This window comes from Glycine max, chromosome 20 (genome assembly GCF_000004515.6).
Source record: "Glycine max cultivar Williams 82 chromosome 20, Glycine_max_v4.0, whole genome shotgun sequence".
Classification (NCBI taxonomy): domain Eukaryota; kingdom Viridiplantae; phylum Streptophyta; class Magnoliopsida; order Fabales; family Fabaceae; genus Glycine; species Glycine max.
In genome coordinates, this window is record NC_038256.2 from 35,814,042 (window position 1) to 35,834,554 (window position 20,513).

Genomic DNA, 20,513 nt, shown 5'->3' on the forward strand with positions numbered 1-20,513 from the left:
TAAAACATATATGTTAGCTATATAGAACATAGTTGAATAATGGAATTCAAATAGTGACTGATGATAAAATATGGATTGTCAAGAAACAATCTTCGTGTGTCAGAACCCAATGTCAATCGTGGGCACCAAACAGATGTATCGCAAATGTTCCTTCGTTGGCACGATCTAAGACGCTTCTATTGTTTTCACAGCGTAGTTAGCTTTAACTAAAGTCGCTTTAAAGAAACGAACCAATCGCACACGAAGCTGTGTCATACTAGCACCATGCCAGGTTGTTGGACACAACACCTAACATATAGTTTATATAACAACATAAATGCATTAAAATATGCATGAGATGATAAGAGTATAACATTTCGGAAATGCACACAATTATTTCCTGGGTAAAATTGATGTTTAAATTACTTAGAAATAACATCTATAAGTTCATGATACACTACGATCCGCAGTTGCAAGAATCAGGAAGATCTAGAAAATAGAAAAGTTCACACTGTTCAGTATTCCGTTCCGTTACAATGATATACATGTATTAATTATGGAATGTACAATGAAGTACGGCACAATTCTTATTACATAGAATCACTGTATGAAGCTGTCACCTCCGCAACAAAGAACATAATTTTCTCCTTTGGCATTTAGTTCTTAACATTTTTTTTTCCAGCATTAAGATCCTGGGAGGGCAGCATTTTCATCGATGTGAAGGTTTATTTACCTTCCAGCTTCAATGATCCAAAATTACTCTGAACTAGTGCAGCAGCAGCACGAGCAGCTGCAGATGCGCGATCCGCAGAAGCAATGGCAGCCCGTGCCTTCTCCAGTACATCAGAGGATTGAAATCTTGTCTCACTTTTAGCATCTCCAGCGGGAACATTATTGTTTTTGTGTGACTGTTCGATTTCATTAGTATCCAACGAAGAATTATTGTTAGAAGGGCTCGGAGCTTCAAGGTGTTTATATTCTTGCTTGTCTTGCACAGGCTTGATAGAAGGTTCCGTAATACAAGGTGATGGATTATTAGAACCATTTCTGCTGGGAGTATGAGAAAGCGTAGCTCCAGCACTAACTTGCTTTGCTCCACCCTACAGTTAACACGAGAAAATCATAATAAAAATCAAGAAAAACTGAACAGTCTTGACACCACAGTAGAAAAGTAGACAACAAAATATATTGGCTTAAAAAATCTGGGAATATTAGTTCATAACACTTGGTTAAAATGTATAAAGTATAACACGTAAGTCGGTGATTTGAAGATTTAGATTGCCCTCATCAAGAAACAAGCTTCTCAATGTAAAGTTCTGAGATAACTTATTTAACTCAAAAATATTTAAAGGATCTTGCTAACTAGTGTCCCTAGGGATTGGTTAAAAAAACTAAAATGAGAAAGTATTTATAGTGGAAATCATAGAAAAGCGTTAAAAAAGTCATGGATAACATAATTTTGTGCATCCCAATAAATGTCTTTCTTCTTTTAGTTCCTTAACTAATGTGCCAAGGGCACTGGTTAGCATTTGTCATATTTTAAACAAGCTTCTCATTGTCAAGTCCTGACGTTTATATTTAACTCATGAATATATAAAATGAACTCTAAGATGCTGTAAATCCATATTGATTGAGATGCTACTGACAAAAGACAAACCAACAGAGCTAGCAGTGAGAACAAGTTGACTGAATAATAACTGAAATTATTACTTACTACCACTAATAATAAATGGACCCTCCCTGCAAACAATTTTTATAGACCTGAATAATGTATTGAGAAAGGAATCACCAAACTCACCCAATAAACAAGCTATGTTTGAAAAGTCCAGGAACATGAATAAAAGAGACAATTAATATGTTTGAAAAATTGATGAAAATCAGATAAAGTCAACATCTCTTGCACTCATGGAATATCTCACTTATAAACCTGCCTATGTTGTTCTTTGTTGAAAATCTTTACATAGTCCCGAGCCCAGATAAAAGGTGAAGGTTGTGTAGGCAATCGACAACCGATGTAAACTTTGTTGAATATCTATGACATTTACAGAAGATATGTGAGGAGATTTAAAACAAATACTCTCAACAGCTAGAGTCACTTCTCAAGGCTCATGGTAGAACTATCACATGAAGAGCCAAGTACCCTGAGGTTAGGATGAAATTTGAAGTAATTTCAGGGGTCAGTGTCAGGGATAAAGGTGGTAGTAGAACCATTATAGTTAGACAAGTGAGAACTTATTAGTTATACAGATGCTATATTGCTATCTACCATCAATGACAGATGTATTATATCACATGGATAATATTTTTAACGTCCAATAATGAAGAAACGAACATCCACTGATAAATTACCAGGAGATCTTCATGGTTTTTCCTAAATTCAGCCTCAGTTTTAGAAGAATCCCATGCTATATTGTATTCTTCTGCGATCTCCCTCAAGACCTTGAGTTTTACCTCTCCAGATGGAGCACTAACTGAAAGCTTTTCAATGATCTGAAATAATCATATCAAAAGAATAGATGGACTAATGATAGTAAGCAATTATTCTGAAGCTGTAACAGTTTGCTATTCAGAAACTGCAATTAAAGATGAATCACCGTGCGGTTCACGCCCGAATCAGGACGAAGTTCAGATACTGCAGAGACAAATTCTTTCCCATATTTAGTGGTAAACAAGTTCTTGATGTGCAATAAGTCTGGTACATCTGAACATCTAGGAGCAGCAAAAATTATACTTGCAATGGCTTCTCGCAATTCCGTGGGGCACTCCCTATTATGTGGAGAAGAAAGGCTTCAAGTTTGACTTAAAAAATATTTTGCTATAAATTGTATAAGAAAATGTTCAACTGTTTGAAAACTCAATTCAGTGGTGAAAATGAATATTCTCTACACTGAAAGTGAGTTAGCGTGGTGTATATAAATACCTACTACATTAAATAAGTGAAAGAGAACTAAAAATATTCAGAATGGAATACCAATGAATGCTTTTAGCATCAATTATTTATTTAGCTGCTAATAGTTTCCTTTAAAAAACTTGCAGCAACAGATATCATTTCCCTAAAGTTATGTACAAATCAATTTTGGTGAATCAAGTTTAAAATCATACATTTTATCCCATTTATGTTCAGAAACAAGCTCATTGAATCACAATTCAAATTTTGAACCGTTAAGCTAATTTTTGAATCATGATTTACAAATCATACAACGATATAAGTGAAGACAGTAGATTCACAAAGGTCACTGGAAACATCCGTGAGGATAGTAGATAGTATGGTTTTTAGTTTTGCAAAAAGGGAGAGTGGGAGACCAAGGAGGACATTGGAGGAAATTGTTAAAGGGGATCTCATGGTAAACAATATCTCCAAAAGTTTGATCTTTAACCGAACCGAACGGTATCGTGTGATCCAAGTAGCCAACCTCACCTATTGAGATAAGCTTTTGTTGTTTCTTTGTTATTCATAAATTGTATCTAATTATAAAACTGACACATAACAAAGAATAGCTTATATATATCATATAAATGATGAATCATGCTCAATGCAATAATTTTAAACTAGAAAATGACCAAAAGCCTCACAAAACAAAACCATGAGTAATAACTGAGTGTTTGAAGCCTATATTTTACAAGACTTAAAACAGAAATGGTACAACCAAATACAATAGATAGAATCAGAGGGTGACACTGTGACGGTGTGAAGCCCTGGTTTTAGAAGAATGAAACTAAAACATCTGAATAATCAAATAGGATGTGCTTAGTAGTGCTCCTTTAGTTCCTTTTTTTCAAACAATTTAAGCTTATAACTTTTTCATTTTATTTTAAAACATTAGGTGAAATAAAATAAAAATTGATGAATTATAAATCAAGTGATTTGTATCGGTGATATGGAATTGCATTGATTCAGCCATGTATCATAATTCATAAGATTCATAGTCATCTGCGGTTCATCTCTTGATGCAAATCATTGGCTAGCCAAATCATATCAAAGTCAAATCATGTGATTCAAAATGTGAATCGTAAGATTCTAGAAACTATGTTAAAAAATATATACTCTACCTCCTTTGGATCCCCTTGAAGATTCAGAAACAATATAACTACAAATACTTTAGTTTCAACCGACGAGAGATCATCTAATAAGTTTGTGAATGTTATCTTAATAAAAAAAAACTGCCAATCGTGTACACAGCCTTTCCCTGTCTCTATTTTCTAATGTATTGAGAAAAGCATGGTCACTAGTAAAATACAGTGAAGCAGGAGATCCAGAAAGCAATCGATCTGTTTCACATTTGTGGAAAATAGCATCAAACCCTTGGACTTACCTCTGATTCTCAATTATAGGTACACGTGCAAGAACAAATTCACAGAACAACTCCAAAATTTCATATGCAGCCCATGTATTTTGTTCCCGTATGATATGCTCCACCTATTTAAAATTATAAATAAATCAATGCATTTTATAAACAGCAAATCACAACACAGGGAGAAAAGATCCAGAAACCAGCAGCTATTAACCAAGACTTGAAGGATTACCCTGATTCTAGCAATTGCCTCTTGGCCAGCCTGCAAGAATTGGCTAATCTCCTTGCACATTTGTTTCAGTTGCATATCTCTCTTGTTTTGCAGCAGCTTAATGCGTGAAATTGCCAGGTTCAGGCATGTTTTGCTACAAGATGAAAAACAGCATGTTTACTAGTGTTACTTACTTGGCATTAGAAAGAGAGAATCCAGAGAACAATCAGTAAAAGTATAATCATTTCAATAATCACAATCACACCTTAGACGGTCATATTAACAATCCATCCAAGAAGGATCCGTTATCTTTCATCAAAATAGCTCACTTCCTCCAATAAAACATTGGATATACCTAAATAATATCTTACGAAACCCACCCTAAGGACTCAAAATTGAAACTGAACTTGACACAATAAACACTTCAATTGTTATTTGAGCAAGCGCACGATGAGTAAAAGTGAGTGAGACTCAATTGAGAAACCTAAAATCCGGGAATACAGAAACATAATGGACATATCCCCAAAACCTAAAATCGGATATTGTAATCAGAATCAGAAAACTTAAATCTGAGAAGCAAAGGGGAAATCAGTCACCATCGAGTGCCGAAAACGCCTCTGTTAAAGAGCTGGTTAAGAAGTGACATGGTGCCTGTCTTAGATAGATGCCACTGCGTGCGTAAGAAAAAATCTCTGCTTGCATCGTTGGCGTTGCCTTTATATATATTCCCATCCCAACCAACCTAGTATTATTGGACTTTGCTTATATTACTAATTTTATGATTTAAATTTCTCTCACATCTTTTTAATTTTAAATATTTTTTGTGTTACTTCATTTGAAAATTTGTTTGGCAAAGAGTAATTCTGCTATGGAAAACTTTGGAGAAAGGATATACAAATCCATTTCCTATAATTTCTGTCAAACATTAAGTATGTTTTTTCCTTCTTTAACTTTCAAATAATTGATAAAAAAAAGAATGTGCACATATATTCATCCAAAACTTATATTATTCTCTTTCGTATTAAATATAAATAGTAAAAATCTTAACAATTTGATCAAATGTGAGATAGGGGTTGGGATCAATCAAGACAAATTCTAAACACACTTAAAGAACTAACAAATATTCTTTGCAATTGATTGAGAGAAAAAATATGAGCCTTGTGAATTTATTCAATTTCCATGAAAAATGAAAAAAGGGTTGTGTAAAATGAAAGCAGGTACTTATAATTTTATATTTTATTTTCTATATAAAGCTTAATTAAGTAAATAAAATTATGATCAAATAATAAAATCCCGCTTTCGTATACCATAAACAAATGATAGTTTTCTTTATAGAGCTAAATTTTCATTATTTTTAATCGTGAGACTTTTTTTATAGAAAAATCCTAATTATAAATACGTGTATTTTATGTTATAAATAATAATTACTTTACGATCCAGAGGAAAACAAAAATAAATATCTTAAATTAGCCGAGGGAAACAAAACCATTTTTTTGGATAATGAAACTTTATTACTGGTCAGACCTCACAATAAAGGGAGCCAATGGATTACATCTGGTTTGAAAATCCAATAAGCGAATAGTAATATTAAACTCATAAATGAGCCTATAATAAAAGTAGAAAGCTAAATTGACATGTACATGTAACTACCATGATAAGAGGCAATAGAGGTGCCATTCCTGTGAGGTAACTTTTGTGAAGGGTGTTCTTTGTTCACTATAAGATCAAAAATATCTTGGCGAGGTCAACAATACAATACCATGAACCTCATTTAAGTGAGCACCTAAAATCAAGCCATGAGATGATGTCATTGTGCACAGCAAAAATTCTGTCATCAGGTTCCCCTTCCAAAATGCCGTGGTAACTTCCTTCATAGATCTTTAGTGTCTTATCTTTACTAGAAGCTTTCTCATAAAGAAATTGGCTCACTAATGGATCTGTCACCTGATCTGCTGCTCCATGGAGAATCAATAATGGAGCAGAAACCTGCATCACCCTCATGTTTCCAGTTGATATGACAAAGATTGCATGCAAAAAGCACAGATAATCAAAGCAGGTATAAACGTTAGATTCTCGGAAAACAGAAGTGAGCAAAAACTAACCTTGTGTAATTGTGACTCGATTTCTTGAGTAGCACTTAAAAGCTCCATGCCAGTTTTCAATCGTGTTGGATGATCATAAGAAATAACATTGTAACCAGCCTATAAAGGAAAGAATCAACTCTAACAATTAGTTTGTTTTAGAGTGCAAATTTTCAGGGACTGGTTTTTCATCAAACTTTTTGAAAGTTAACAACAATTCAATGATAGAAGATACTATGGATTAAGTCATGCTTCAGAGCTCTTTCATTCATGCACTTGAACCACAGATGTTGCAGAAAAGACTTGTGACAAATTGGCAGGTTAATTGGCATCCACAAAATGGGTATCAGGAATAATTCAAGTTTCTGTGCATCTATGCATAAAGAAGAACAAAAAAGAAATCAAATCAGATAAAACGAAGAGAACATGCATTTTGTACATGGATTTGGCTCTTGACTCGCAAGTTATCATTTGATGATCATTGTGCATATTAAGATGCATGCTAAAAGACTTGGTATGACTGTCAATGAAGTGAAAGTTTGATCGTGCAGATAATATGGATATATTGAAGCATATGATTTATGACCTAAAACATTTAGTTAATGCAAGACATGTTAAGAAGAGGCACAATACAGAAAGACACTGGGCAATCATTTTACTTTGCGAGCATTGAAGAATTAGGGGTTCACAAAATTACCAACCACTTTTCTCTTGCCAGGTTCTCGGAAAGTCAGCGCAGATAGATCTTTGTGTGGAAACAGTTTTGCCTTTGGCATCACCTTAGACAAAAGATTTAATACCCTTAAAAGTGCAGTAGGTGGCAACATGCCCTCTGCGATCTTAGCACCAAAACAAGAACAAATCAGGCTTTTTATGACACATATGCTAATACTACCATGAAAGGCTATTCTTCAAATGATGGATGATTCCATTTTCCTATAGATTGATCTTGGACTACTTCCAATTTTGACTTGAAGAGAAGTCTCATAATAGACATTTTTTAAAACATGCATTAATTCTTGAAATTCATTGGAAGTATAAGATACCAAATATTGAATACCAGTTATCAAAATATTTTAATCACAAACATAAGATAAGGGAAACTGACTTTAAAATCAAGTCCACTAGTAATTGGATCACAAAACTCTGTGATACATGTTACATTTTTCTTATATTTCAATATTGACAATCCCTATTATTTTAGGGTCTATCAGTGCCATATTGGAAGGTGATGTTACTGCCTAGATATTAACTGTGGTTCTCGTGACTGACTTAAGAAAACAGAACTCCTGGCATGGCATTGTTTATTGCCATAATATATTGGGGCAGCGTTCTAGCTTTCAAAAGAATGAAATTGAACCTTAGAGATGACAAAAGACATTATAAGAATAAAATACTTCAATGCTCTCAAACTATAGAATGATTCAGAACTTGAAAATTATACCGATAATGAAGCTGGTGACATCAGTTGCATAACAGAGGAAGTGGACTTACTTTACACATTGGTGCAACAAGGATTACTCCATCCCAAGTGTTTTGTTCCTTCAAATGAACCTTAAGAGCAATTGCTCCACCCATTGACTGCCCCAATATGAATCGTGGCAACCCTCTCACCTCAGGCCTTGCTGTCAATTGAATTACAAAGCATGATCAACAACAATACAACATTCTGTACTTTCACATATAAAAGATTACAACAATGATCAATGTGACAGCCAGGATGCTAAAAGGTTTTACCTTTGATTTTTGTAAAATGTTCTATAACGTCATCAACCAAATCATCAAAATTTGGTATGTAACCATGTAAACCTTCAGATAGACCAAAACCTGGATAGTCCATAGCATAAACACCATACCCAGAAGCAGCTATTCTTTTGGCAATACCTGAACAAAATTTCAAATCTTCCCTTAACTACATTTAATATATTTCTAGGTTTGTTATAAATTGATAGCACAACATACTACAAATGGAAACTTAGCTACTTCTTGAAACGATTTTTCCATTTTGTTTCCCATTTTTAATAATTTGTAATTTAGTCCTCATCCTAAATATAGTTTGCTTTAGTCCTCGTCAATTACAAGACTCGTAATATTTCTTAAGGGACCAAATGTATTTGTCTAAACGACCAAAGTTTTAAAAAGATAGTCCACAACTGCAATTTGGGCTGCAACATCTAGGTTTTTGGAGTCTTTGTAACCATAATTGCGGCCACATTGGCCGCATTGATCTGTAATTTCTTACAATATCAAGTTATTGCAGTGAAACTGACATGGTGGCCGCAATTGAAAACCTTTTTAAAGGCACTCAAAAAATGGAAAACTAACAAAGGGATCACACACAAAGGGGAAAAGAAAATGAAGAGAACTAGATCACAAGTTTACAAGCCTTTAAAAAAGAGAGCTCAAATAGGAAAAAAATGTAATATTAGAGTGAGAGAAAAAAAAAACATATTTAAGGTATTAATGGCAAACCTTCAAAGAAGAAAGTGCAAGTGCTGCCATAACCATGGCAGAAACACAAAGCAGCCTTGAGTGGGACGCCCGATTCAGGCATCCAGCTTTTGCAGAAAATTTCCAATCCCCTGGAATTCCTTTCATACCCCTAATTAACAAAAATAACCAAATTCATCATATTTTTCGCAAAACCAAGAAAAGAAAAATATCATGTGTTGAAATACAAGTGTGAGCCACATCGGGTATGAATGGGAAGTTTATACACCATATAAGCATATAAGTGAAGATAAGACCCATGAACACATTAAGGTTTTTGGATTAGTATGGTGTGATTCACTAATGTGGTTGCTGAGGTCCATTGGTAAAAATCTACCCGGTGTTTATCCCCTCAGTTTCACAACAACATGCTCATAATCCATAGAGTTTTTGCCAAAAGCAGAAAAAACTTACTTCTTCGGTTCTGATCCCAGGAGGAGCAGTCTAGTTCGCCAATCAAAGACAAACACAGTAAGAGATTGAAGCATCAAAATCAGAGACTGGTTCTTTAACAATTCCAAAATCTGAAAAATGAAACCGCAGCAATTTGAAGCCATGAAGAGTTAGAACTAACCTTGAACAAGAAATGGTCGAGCTGCTGGTGCACCTCGGTGAAAGCTGCACGGACCCGTCTCCGGGAGGGTGCGAAGTCAAGGTTCTGAGAGGCCATGGCGTTCAACTCTTCGCTCACACCTTCGATGCTTGGCTTTTTCTTCGCTGTTGCTGCCACCGACAGCGTAGTGTTTGAACTGAATTTGGGTGAAATGGGTATGAGAAGATGATTGTGTGGGTGGTCTATGGAAGAGATTGGTGCGTGAGGGAAGAGGGAGAGGGTGTGTGATCGGAATCTGAGAGTCACAGATGGCTCCATGATCGTTTCGCTTAGTGGGGTGAGCAAAGAAGACAAACGTGTTTTTAGCCATCTTCAGCGTTGACTATGTAATTGCTCATGCTTTTTCTTTTTCGTCCTATGCTTGCAACTATTGAAAATCCACATTCGATTAAATAGTTATTTTTATTTATATTTATATTTGAATATATCATCTAAATTTTTTTTTATTAATAGTAACGGAGAGAAGTTAATAAATAAATAAATTTATTATATTTTTTTACTTTCCAAAACTAAAATTTAAATTTTTATATTTTAGTAACGAATTTCTCAAAGCTAATAGTAATTATATAGCTTTTAACTCAACGAATTTCTGGATAAGTACGTTTTTAGATTCATATCCGCTCAAAATATTCAGCTAGTTTATGAGCAATTTAATAACAAAGATTTAAATAAAAAATACTTATTGAATTTTATGATGAATAAAATGAAAGATTAAAATAAAAAATAATAATTATATTTTTTAGAAATAAATATCATATTTAAGTTTATTTTTAATTTGATTGTTTTAAGAATTCATATGGGTGAGTTGGATGATCAGTAGATATCTTTCTTACATTTTGGATTAGGTGATATGGAAAGCCAATAAATTTTAAGAATCTTATTACCAATTACTTAATATCGACAATTAACTATTAATTTTGGATTAGGTGATCCACAATATAAATTTTAGGTTCTAAATTGATCATTTTAGATTGCATAATTTATTTATATTTTATATTACTTAATTTGAAATTAATGGTTAATTCTCCTCTTTCATAGTAAATAATCCATAACAAAAGATATATAATTTGATTTAGAGTAATAATATATAAATCATTTTTCATTTTAAACATCTAACTAATACCTTTTATTGTTTTGCCTCTTTCTTCTTACCATATCATAAATCTTACTATATCTATATTTTCTATTTTTTTATCTCTTTAAGTATTAGATAGCACATTAAATATCTATCAAACATTTTACTTCGGTTTATTGTTTCAATTGCGAATCTCTTTGCTTGTTGGGGTTTGAAGACTTTTGGAACTTCAAATACTTTAGCACCTAGTTTTCGTGTGTTTTTTCCTTACCTTGTTTTTTAATCCATGTACTGCACAAAAACAATTGATTTTAATAAGGTTCAAATACAATGAATTTTCAATACTTTGTATCAGATAATTTGATTTCATTCAATGTTTTATTTTGGCAGCAAAATCTATACAGTGTTGTCAGTGTACACTCTGCTGATGAGCAATTTGGGGGAAACAATGTGAAAGAGGAACTTATAATGAGTTTCTAGATGAAAAATATAAATTTAATTTTTGTGTACAAAAAATATGATAAATTAAATTTATAAGATCATTTTTGTCATTAAATTATAATGTTTAAAGAGTAATTCGATAATAAATTATATTTTTTTAATACCAATTTGATATTAAGTTACAAAACTTAGCGATCAATTCGTTATTAAATTATCTAAAAGACTAATTTATGACATTTTTTGTACATTCAATGACTGATTTTAAAAAATTTATCTTTTCAGAGACCAATTTATTGGTGGTTCACACTTTCAATGATAAAATTGACTATTATGGAGCTCAAGGCAGCTAAATATGGGGTGCAGGAAGTAGTAACAGCCTGTCCATAATTCAGAGTACAATCTTTTATTACTTGGGGCTGTTTTGGTCCCAGACTATTCCGAGCCTTAAGTTTAGAGTGTTGTTAGGTGCACCCAGCATTATTGTTGGTGCACCTAGCATTCTAAAAAAATGATAAAATTGTTCTTGTTTAGTTTTCTTCTTCTGAATCAAGTTGATCCGGAAATCTCTTTCGGATCAACTTGATCCGGAAGAGGAAAAATAAATTTTTTGTTAATTATACAAGATATTTAAAGATATTTATTTCATTAATTATAATATAATTAAATATATTTATTTATTTTATTAATTATAATATATTTATAAATATTGATTTATTATAAATAATTAATGCTAATCAATCATAATCATAATTCATATTAATCAATCAATCATAATTCCCTAAAAGAGGATATAAATAATTTCAGAGTTAGCAATCATAATGCAGTTTTTAAAATTGCTAACTCTGAAATTATTTATATCCTTTTTAGGGAATTATGATTGATTTGTATAATTGATTGATTAGTATGAATTATGATTATGATTGATTGATTAACATGATTGATTGATTCTGAAAATTGCTAACTCTGAAATTATTTATATCCTCTTTTAGGGAATTATGATTGATTAGCATGAATTATGATTATGATTAATTAGCATTAATTATTTATAATAAATCAATATTTATAAATATATTATAATTAATAAAATAAATAAATATATTTAATTATATTATAATTAATGAAATAAATATCTTTAAATATCTTGTATAATTAACAAAAATTTTATTTTTCCTCTTCCGGATCAACTTGATCCGGAAGAAACTTCTAGATTAACTTACGGATCAACTTGATCCGGAAGAAGAAAATCAAGTAAGGGTAATTTTATCATTTTTTTAGGATGCTGGGTGCACCTAGCAACACTCTTAAGTTTATTGTCTTCAAATGGGAAGAGGATTGGATCCAAGCCCATAATTTAAGCCTTGGCTGGCCCCAAATTTGCTCGGTTATAAAATTCCTTCCCAGTTCCCACAAAATCATAACTTTATGCTCTGGAGAGACAAAAAAAAAACATTTTAGGTGCTCTAGAGCAGTAAAACAAATTTTAAGTCATGATATCATACTTTAGCTATTTGGAAATTGGAATGTTCTCTTTCGACTATTTGAGTCATTGTTATTATGTTTCGGTTTATTTGTATTTTTAATACTTCAACTGAAGTGATAATAAATATTAGATAATAATTGAAGAAGATTTTTCTGACTACAGAAACATAAGTCTTTTTCTCGCTACACGCTTAAAAGAACTACGAATTTATAAGATTAAAATTACTCGCAGTTGTAGTTTCAAAGTTAACAAGATTGTTTTCCTCTCACACTTTTTATCATTGAAAAAAAAAGAAATATGAGAAAAACGTAGAGAAATAAAATGTCAAAAGTTATATAATAACAGGAAATACAAAAAAAAAAAATCCTACTAACTAAATAAATAAACTTATCAGAATTAGATAATAAGACGTAATTTAGAAAATAAGACCATGTGAAAAACAAATTGATAGTTTCAAAATATCTACTTGTATAAATTTAGGTGTTGTGATAATTTTGTAAAAAAATTACATACATGCAGGTGTTTTGATAGTATTATTTTTCCTCTAGTTATGGTGAAGACGTGAAATGGTGGTGCGTGACTGTGGGATATACTAACTAATACAGACATTGCATTGGATGGATTCTGCTACTGCTTCTCATTTCAAGTTTTGGAGTTTTGGAGAAGTACAGTGGGGATGCTTAAAGCTAGCTCAATTATAGGTTTTAGAATTATAAGTCTTTAGGCATTTTATGTTTTCGTAATCTGTTTAATTGCCCTATACTACTTGTGCTGCCTATTTGCTATCTTAATAAAATTCACTTTGCTTTTAAAAAAAAATTAATGGCTTTGCAAATTGCAATTATATCTCAAATGTTTGTTACTTTTTCTTTCTAATGTGTATAAAGACTTTTGCATTGCATTTCATTAACTTGTAGAAAAACTAGTTTTGAACACACAAACTGCTAGTTTCTTTTAGTAATGCTTATTAGATTTATAGTTTTTGTTTTTGCTAATGATTCATTTGTACTTAGCTAACATATCTAACTGTTTTCTGTCAATTTTTATAATATTTATATTCATGTAATGAAACTCCTTTTTTTTGTGGTTAAGTGTATATTTTTTTTGGTTGAAAGATGTTTAAGAAGAAAATTATATATTCATTTTATAAGAAAAAGAAAGAGATAATGAAGAAACACAATTCGTGTCTAATGCATTTACTTCAAATTTTGATACTATGTTTTTATTGACATTATTGAATAGAAACATTTTATTTTGATAATAATGAGATGAGTGACTTATTGTTGGTTGTATTTTGAAAATTTCACCTCTATTTTAAAGATATATAAGAGATGTTATTTTTTGTCACACTTTTTTTATGATGCTACTATTAGTTCTTTATTTTCTTCTATTTTTTGTTATTGATAGCTGTGCGTCTGTGGGCTGGTACCATACTTATTGGTTAAAATATTTTTTTAACTCAAAGCAAATATATATTTCTTCTACTTATTAAAAAAACTATTAAATTTATTGTACATATGTGAAAATTTAATTGTTTTTTTCTAAATCATGATTTTTTTATTGACCTCCCTTAAAATAAAATCCTGTCTCCGGCCCTACATACATGAGTATAAAATAATTTGAATTAGATTAAATTAGTTTGAAATATGATATAATCTAATGAAAAATTAAATTATTTTAATTTTTTTACTTTTCAATTTTATTTTTACAGTTTGTATTAAATTGATTTAGTTTATAACTACCCCTATTTATACTTCATAATTTTTACTTCCCTCCTAGATTCAATTAGGGTGCTAAAGTTACTCTTAAAATTTGAGTTTTGATATAATTCAACCACAAAAACCAGTTCATTGGTCTAATTCAATGGGATCTCCAACACATAAAAAAAAGATAAAAATAAGAGTATTTAAGATTGTTTAGAGAGAAAGTTTTGGCTAATTATAGGAATAATGTTTGAAATGTACATTACAGTAAAGAAGAGAATATTGGTAACGTGCAATTGAAAGAGTATATATAATAAGAGTTTCACTCTCAAACTTATTATTTACCATAATTTATAATATAAAAGTGAATATAAGTCACAAGAAGATCAAGTTGAGAGTCAAAATATAGTTTGAACTCGTCCCCGAAAATATATTTAATCTAATTTTAAAATTCAAGAGCAAATCAAATTAGTAAGAAACAATGGAACATGCAGCACATCTTGCCCTAAACACAAGTGTTGGTAATTTTTTCATCATCCATTCTTATTTAAAACGGGAATTTTAGGTACATCACATTATAGCCACCTTAATTCTTAACAATTTCCTTTCAAACATGAGTTACTACTTCTTCGTATGTCGGCTCACCGACTCATTATTTATGATTTCTTCAATTAATTGTTTAGCTAATTCTTTGTTTTTCTGGACCATCGGCTTTAATGCTAGTTTTTGCCTTATTGGGCCGACGAAGTATATGTCCGCAACACCCAATAAATATGTTTCCATATAAATTGACCAAGAAATCTCATTAATTGGCTTAACACGGAGTTACATCCATTTCATAATACTATTTCTAATCAGACAAGTCAAACCAATTATACCAGTAAGGGTTCATTTGACAGAGGAGATAAAAATAGTAAACATGAAAATAAGAGAGAGATTTTTGAATTAAAATAGAATATAAGAAATATAATTCTCACACAATTTTTTCTCTATTTCTTTCTTATCAGTTATCAAACACATAAGATTGTGTGAAGAGGGAAAGAAAGATGAGAAAAGTGTCTCACACAATGAAACGGAATGAAACTTTCTCTTTTTACTGTTCCTTAACTATTGAAGGAGTAGAAAGCAACAATATTTTTGTATGAAAAAAGTGGGGTTCACCACAAAACATTTCTTCACAAAAATGAGGCCATTTGTGAAGAAAAGAAATAGAAATAACATTTTTTTAAATTTATCCTTTTTCTCTAGTGAGGAAAATGCACACGAGAGAGGTATTTTCAATTGAAAATCAAATATGGGTCTGCAAGCAGCAAAATGATAATCGAATTGCTTGCCAAATTTTAATGTGCCTACAAAATAAGATTTATAATATACAAAATTGATTATATATATATATATATATATATATGTGTGTGTGTGTGTGTGTGTGTGTTTGAGACAAAATAAAATATCTATACTATATATAAAGGAAAATGTTTTTGAAAAAGAAATTTACACCTGACATCTTCATGAGTTTTACAAATTAAATTGATTTCTAATAACTATGAAAACCTACGTGTAAAATTAATTGATTTGATTGAAATTATTTTTTAACATAATTCATGTTATTATTATATAAATCAATTGACACAAGACAAAAAATAAACAACATGAATTTTAATATCAAATCAAACTACACTAACAAAAAATACAATCTATAATATATATATATATATATATATATATATATATATAAAGGAAAATATTTTTGAAAAGGAAATGTACACGTGACATCTTCATAAGTTCTACAAATTTAATTCATTTTTTAAAAAAATTAAATTGATTTCTAATAATTATGAAAACATATGTGTAACATTAATCGATTTGATTGAAATATTTTTAATGTAATTCATGTTATTATTATATAAATCAATTGGCATAAACCAAAAATTAAATAACATGAATTTTAATATCAAATCAAACTACACTAACCAAAAATACAATCTATAATATATATTTTCATAATATATAATTTATTCATCGTTAACATTAATATATTTAAATAATAATAATAAATCTAAACTAAAAATTTATATACAAAATGCTATTTTTAGAAACTAGTAACATTATCCACATGGGTATGAATATGAGTATAAATTTTTCTTAAGAAAACGGATATGGGTAGATATTATAGTATGGTACTCATAAACTATTCATTATCATCTCTAATTATAGGAAATAAAATTTAACATTATAACATATTATACAAATAAAATCTTAATCATAATGTAATCTTTTTTTCGTGTTTTATTTATATATATATACACATGTTTGATTGAATTTTTTTTTATTTTATCACTTATTACATAATTTTAATTTAAAACTTTCATTTTTTATTTTCTTTCACTTCAAACCAATAATTTCACATTTCACTTTTTTTATTCTCTTTCATTTCTTTTTATTTCTCTCACTTTTGTTTTTTTTTCTTTCCTCTTAATTAAACACTACCTCATTTTCACTCAGATAGGTTCATGGCCTACCACTATGTTAATACAGAAATGAAATGGTTTCAATAAAACTATTAGATTTTTTTTCGAAATAGAACACTCATGTCAATAAAATGGCTTGAATCCTATTTACTTACGGCAAGAAATTGAAAAATGGGTTAATTTGACCCTCCCTTTTGTACAATGCGATGACCTACGTATAAATGAATAAGAATTCTTTGGATTTGAAGAAAAAAGACAACTTTGCTGACATATATTTGTTTGATCAGAAGAGTCCTTCGAATATTCTGATCTTATATTGGTAATTGTTTTCAATATTTTAAAAATAAAAAATAAAAATAACGAAGAGAGGATAGGCTCATTACATAAAAAATTAGTAAATTTCCCATAAATAATTAAGTGTGAGAGCCAAATGAATAGAAAGATTCATGTTTGGTTCGGGAAAACTCTACTTATTATTAATATGTAACTAATAAAAAATTACAAATTTTAAAATAAATTTAAAATATGTTCAATATTATGTTATTTTTTTATAGATATTGAACCTACATGACGCACAGCAACCCCCTTTTTTTTTCTCTCCAAGAATACTATTCCTCGTCTTGACTCTTGCGAGCAGAGGAACGAAGTTGCCACTTTTCCATTGTTCACATTCTGATATGCAACACGTCCACAATATGCTTTAGTACTGATGTGACAGGAACAGAACAGGTGTGAACAAGAACAACAGCATTTTTTTCTTGTATTTCCGTCCTTATTTTGCTACATTCCCTTCTTCTAACGTAATGTTTTTTATTTTCTCAAGCATGCCATTGGCACTAATATTGAAATGTCCTTTTTCGGTGGGTCCAACTCCAAGATATTACAGTTTCTAGCATCAAGTCAGTCAAATCAAATGATAACGATTAGGGTTGGGCCATTAGAAAAATCAATGAAAGAGATATAATTAGCTACTGTACTTTCAAAGACACTGATGAAATTTTTCCTTATTTGCAATAGAGGAAATGGGTAACCCGATCGACATACATCAAAGAAAAAGCTGCAAGATTAAATTTGGTAAACGTCCATCCATCAACCCATTATTATTTACAATTTGAATCAAGCAGTCTAGTACAAAAAGGTTATCACGACCCTTGATGAATAATGCTAATAGACTATCACAAATTTACCTTCTGCTTTTATTAACACTGTGTTTGATTTCAAAGAATAAACGAGAATTAAAATATATAAAAAAATAAATGAAAATAAAATAAAAAATAAGATCATATGATTGAGTAAAATAATATAAAATATTTGAATTAAAAGTTGATTGATAAGTAAAAGATATTTTTCACAAAAATGTTTTTTTTAACATAACTTAGGTCTATAAACAATTATGTCTGAGATAAATTTCTTTTAATTTGGTGGCATATAATCGATTATGCCCACTTGCTTTGAGAAAGAAGAACATGCATACTGTCCAAAAACAAAAGCAAAAATGAAAAGTATTCACGAGTTACACAGCATGAAGATCACAATACATAATCAACAAGAGTATATTTTGGAAACGCTTTGAGGAAGAAGAACATGCGTGCGGTCAATAACAAAAAAATGGGAAGTATTCATGAGTTGCGCAACACGAAGATCACGAGACATAATCAACGGGGGCGTATTTTGGAAACAATTTTTTTATTATGCATTTGACCCATTTTCATCTTTTATTTGCACTGAAAAGTTTTTCATAAGGCCCACTCAGAATTTGAAATTTTCATCCCTTTTTCATCTATACTAAACATGTCAAATTTTTCGCTTTCGTTCTCACCATTTCATCTATATCCCAAACGCAAGGGTCATTGTTACACTACTAGAAAAACGCAGATTAACAACCAATTAAAATGAAAAAAATCAAGGGCTCTTTGGTTCAGCGATCAAAATCACGACCGAAACGAATCGATTTACTTCATTGTCCCTCTCTCTCTATTTTATTGTAGAATTAAGTTCATTCCATCTCTTTTTTTTCATAAATTTACTATTATTGGGATCCACCGTTTTTTAAAAATCTCACACCACTTTCACCATAATCAAACAAGTTTACTTTTCATTTTTTCACATCTTTTACTTTCATTTCTCTCACTTTCACCCCAACCAAATAGTGTAAAATAAGTAGGAAGAGAAATGGGAAAATAACTTAAAATTAACTTTAATGAATAAATATATTTAATACAAATAGCATATTTTTTATTATTAAAATGTAATATAAAAGTAAGTTAATTTTCTAATAGTAAATATTAGTATTTTTTATTAAAAAAAATAGATATGGTGTGTGCTTTTCATCTTAACCAGACATCTCCAATTTTTTATATTCTTTATATTTTCATCATCTGGTCTCTATTTTTCACCTAATTCACTACTACAGTCCTACCAAAGAGACCTATAGAGAAGTTAAATAAAAGAAACTTGCATAAAAGTTAAATGTATAAGTTAATTTTATCTTATGTGCTAAAAAAAATTTAGAATTGTGTACGGAGAATTTGTCCAAATTAGATGATAAGAACAATTTTATCTTCTCATAAAAGAAAATTACTATACTTAATAAATTTATGGAAGTTGTTTTTTTTCTTATAAATGTGTATGAAAAAACTTAAGAAGAAAATTTTCTTCACTTACAAGAATAAAATGCATTTACTTCAAAAATATTTTTCAATAATTTATTATAGCTAATAAGTTTTTATAAGCATTAAATTTTAGGATTAAATATGTTTTTCATATCTGAAAAATAGGTTGTTTTCAAGTTACTACCTGAAATTCACTCTTGGTCAACTATATATCTGAACATCTTTTATGTTTCAATGTAGTACCTATAATTAGTCTTATTCTATCAAATGATGACGTGACAGACAGAGTGTCACGACATCAAGCTTAATCATTTAACACATAGGAAGTCATGTCATTATTTCCAATTCAAAACCATTTCCACCACTCACTTCACCGCTCTCTTTCGACTCTTCGATCTGATGATTAAACCCTATAATCTCTGAAAAATCGAGCGTAGTCATAGAGAGCTCTTTACTGTAATCACCGTACATCTCTAATCCACTAGAATCATACCGCAAACTCCTCCTCCGCTCGCCACCACCGTGATTCACCTCCACAACAACTCCTTTTACCAAACTAAAATTCTTGAAACCCTCACTGGTGGCAACATAAGCGAAATAGCAATCGAAGAAATCTTAGAGGAGCAAAACATTGCGTGAAGGGTTTTGGTGTGGTTAGTGTCGCACGTGATGAACATGCTAGCAGCGACAAGCCACGTGTAGAGGCAGGAGGTGGTGGTCAAAACCATGAATGAAATCCAAGGGTGTGGTTGCAAGTGAGCCTAATCAACATTAACAACAAGTAGAAACCATGAGACACGTCAAAGTGAAGTGACGCATCATCGTTTTGGTTTCAACAAGGAGGGTTATTGAGATTGTGAGAAACTTGAGTCTTCACTAACACATTTCGTCTCTCTCTCTGTCTAACATGTTGTTGTTGCATGCCCATCACCGAGTTGGCATTGCAACGGATTCGTCCGAACCCCAAACCGGTAACGAAGGAAACAAATCCAACAAAACCGACTCACCATATAATAATTGGATTTTCAAAATAAATTAAATAATAAATAATGATATGGCTTCAATTTG

General features: G+C 30.8%; 2 protein-coding genes across 7 annotated transcripts; both read right to left on the bottom strand.

The window, feature by feature from the left end:
• Positions 1-375: 375 nt before the first annotated feature.
• Positions 376-5,173, bottom strand: LOC100820205 (IST1 homolog). Its single transcript, NM_001367235.1, has 6 exons — positions 5,079-5,173; positions 4,504-4,636; positions 4,293-4,396; positions 2,574-2,745; positions 2,329-2,469; positions 376-1,079 (listed from the first exon to the last, which is right to left on the bottom strand). The coding sequence occupies exons 1-6, from the start codon at positions 5,126-5,128 to the stop codon at positions 705-707; spliced, it is 975 nt and encodes a 324-aa protein (NP_001354164.1). The 5' UTR covers positions 5,129-5,173; the 3' UTR covers positions 376-704.
• Positions 5,174-5,970: 797 nt separating this feature from the next.
• On the bottom strand, positions 5,971-10,045 carry LOC100819669 (monoglyceride lipase-like). Of its 6 annotated transcripts, XR_420096.3 has the most exons (9): positions 9,628-10,030; positions 9,468-9,497; positions 9,036-9,165; positions 8,301-8,447; positions 8,058-8,188; positions 7,261-7,402; positions 6,799-6,936; positions 6,585-6,683; positions 6,449-6,468 (listed from the first exon to the last, which is right to left on the bottom strand). XR_420096.3 is itself a non-coding variant. In NM_001255811.3 (8 exons), exons 1-8 carry the CDS (start codon positions 9,922-9,924, stop codon positions 6,250-6,252), a joined length of 1,191 nt encoding a protein of 396 aa, NP_001242740.2. In that variant the 5' UTR covers positions 9,925-9,942; the 3' UTR covers positions 5,971-6,249. The 6 variants fall into 6 exon arrangements, 5 of the variants coding, with proteins under 5 accessions (NP_001242740.2, XP_006605398.1, XP_006605399.1 ...); NM_001255811.3 differs by lacking the exon at positions 6,799-6,936 and having other exon boundaries at positions 5,971-6,468; positions 7,265-7,402; positions 9,628-9,942; XM_041013073.1 differs by lacking the exon at positions 6,449-6,468 and having other exon boundaries at positions 6,516-6,683.
• Between the last annotated feature and the right edge of the window lie 10,468 nt (positions 10,046-20,513).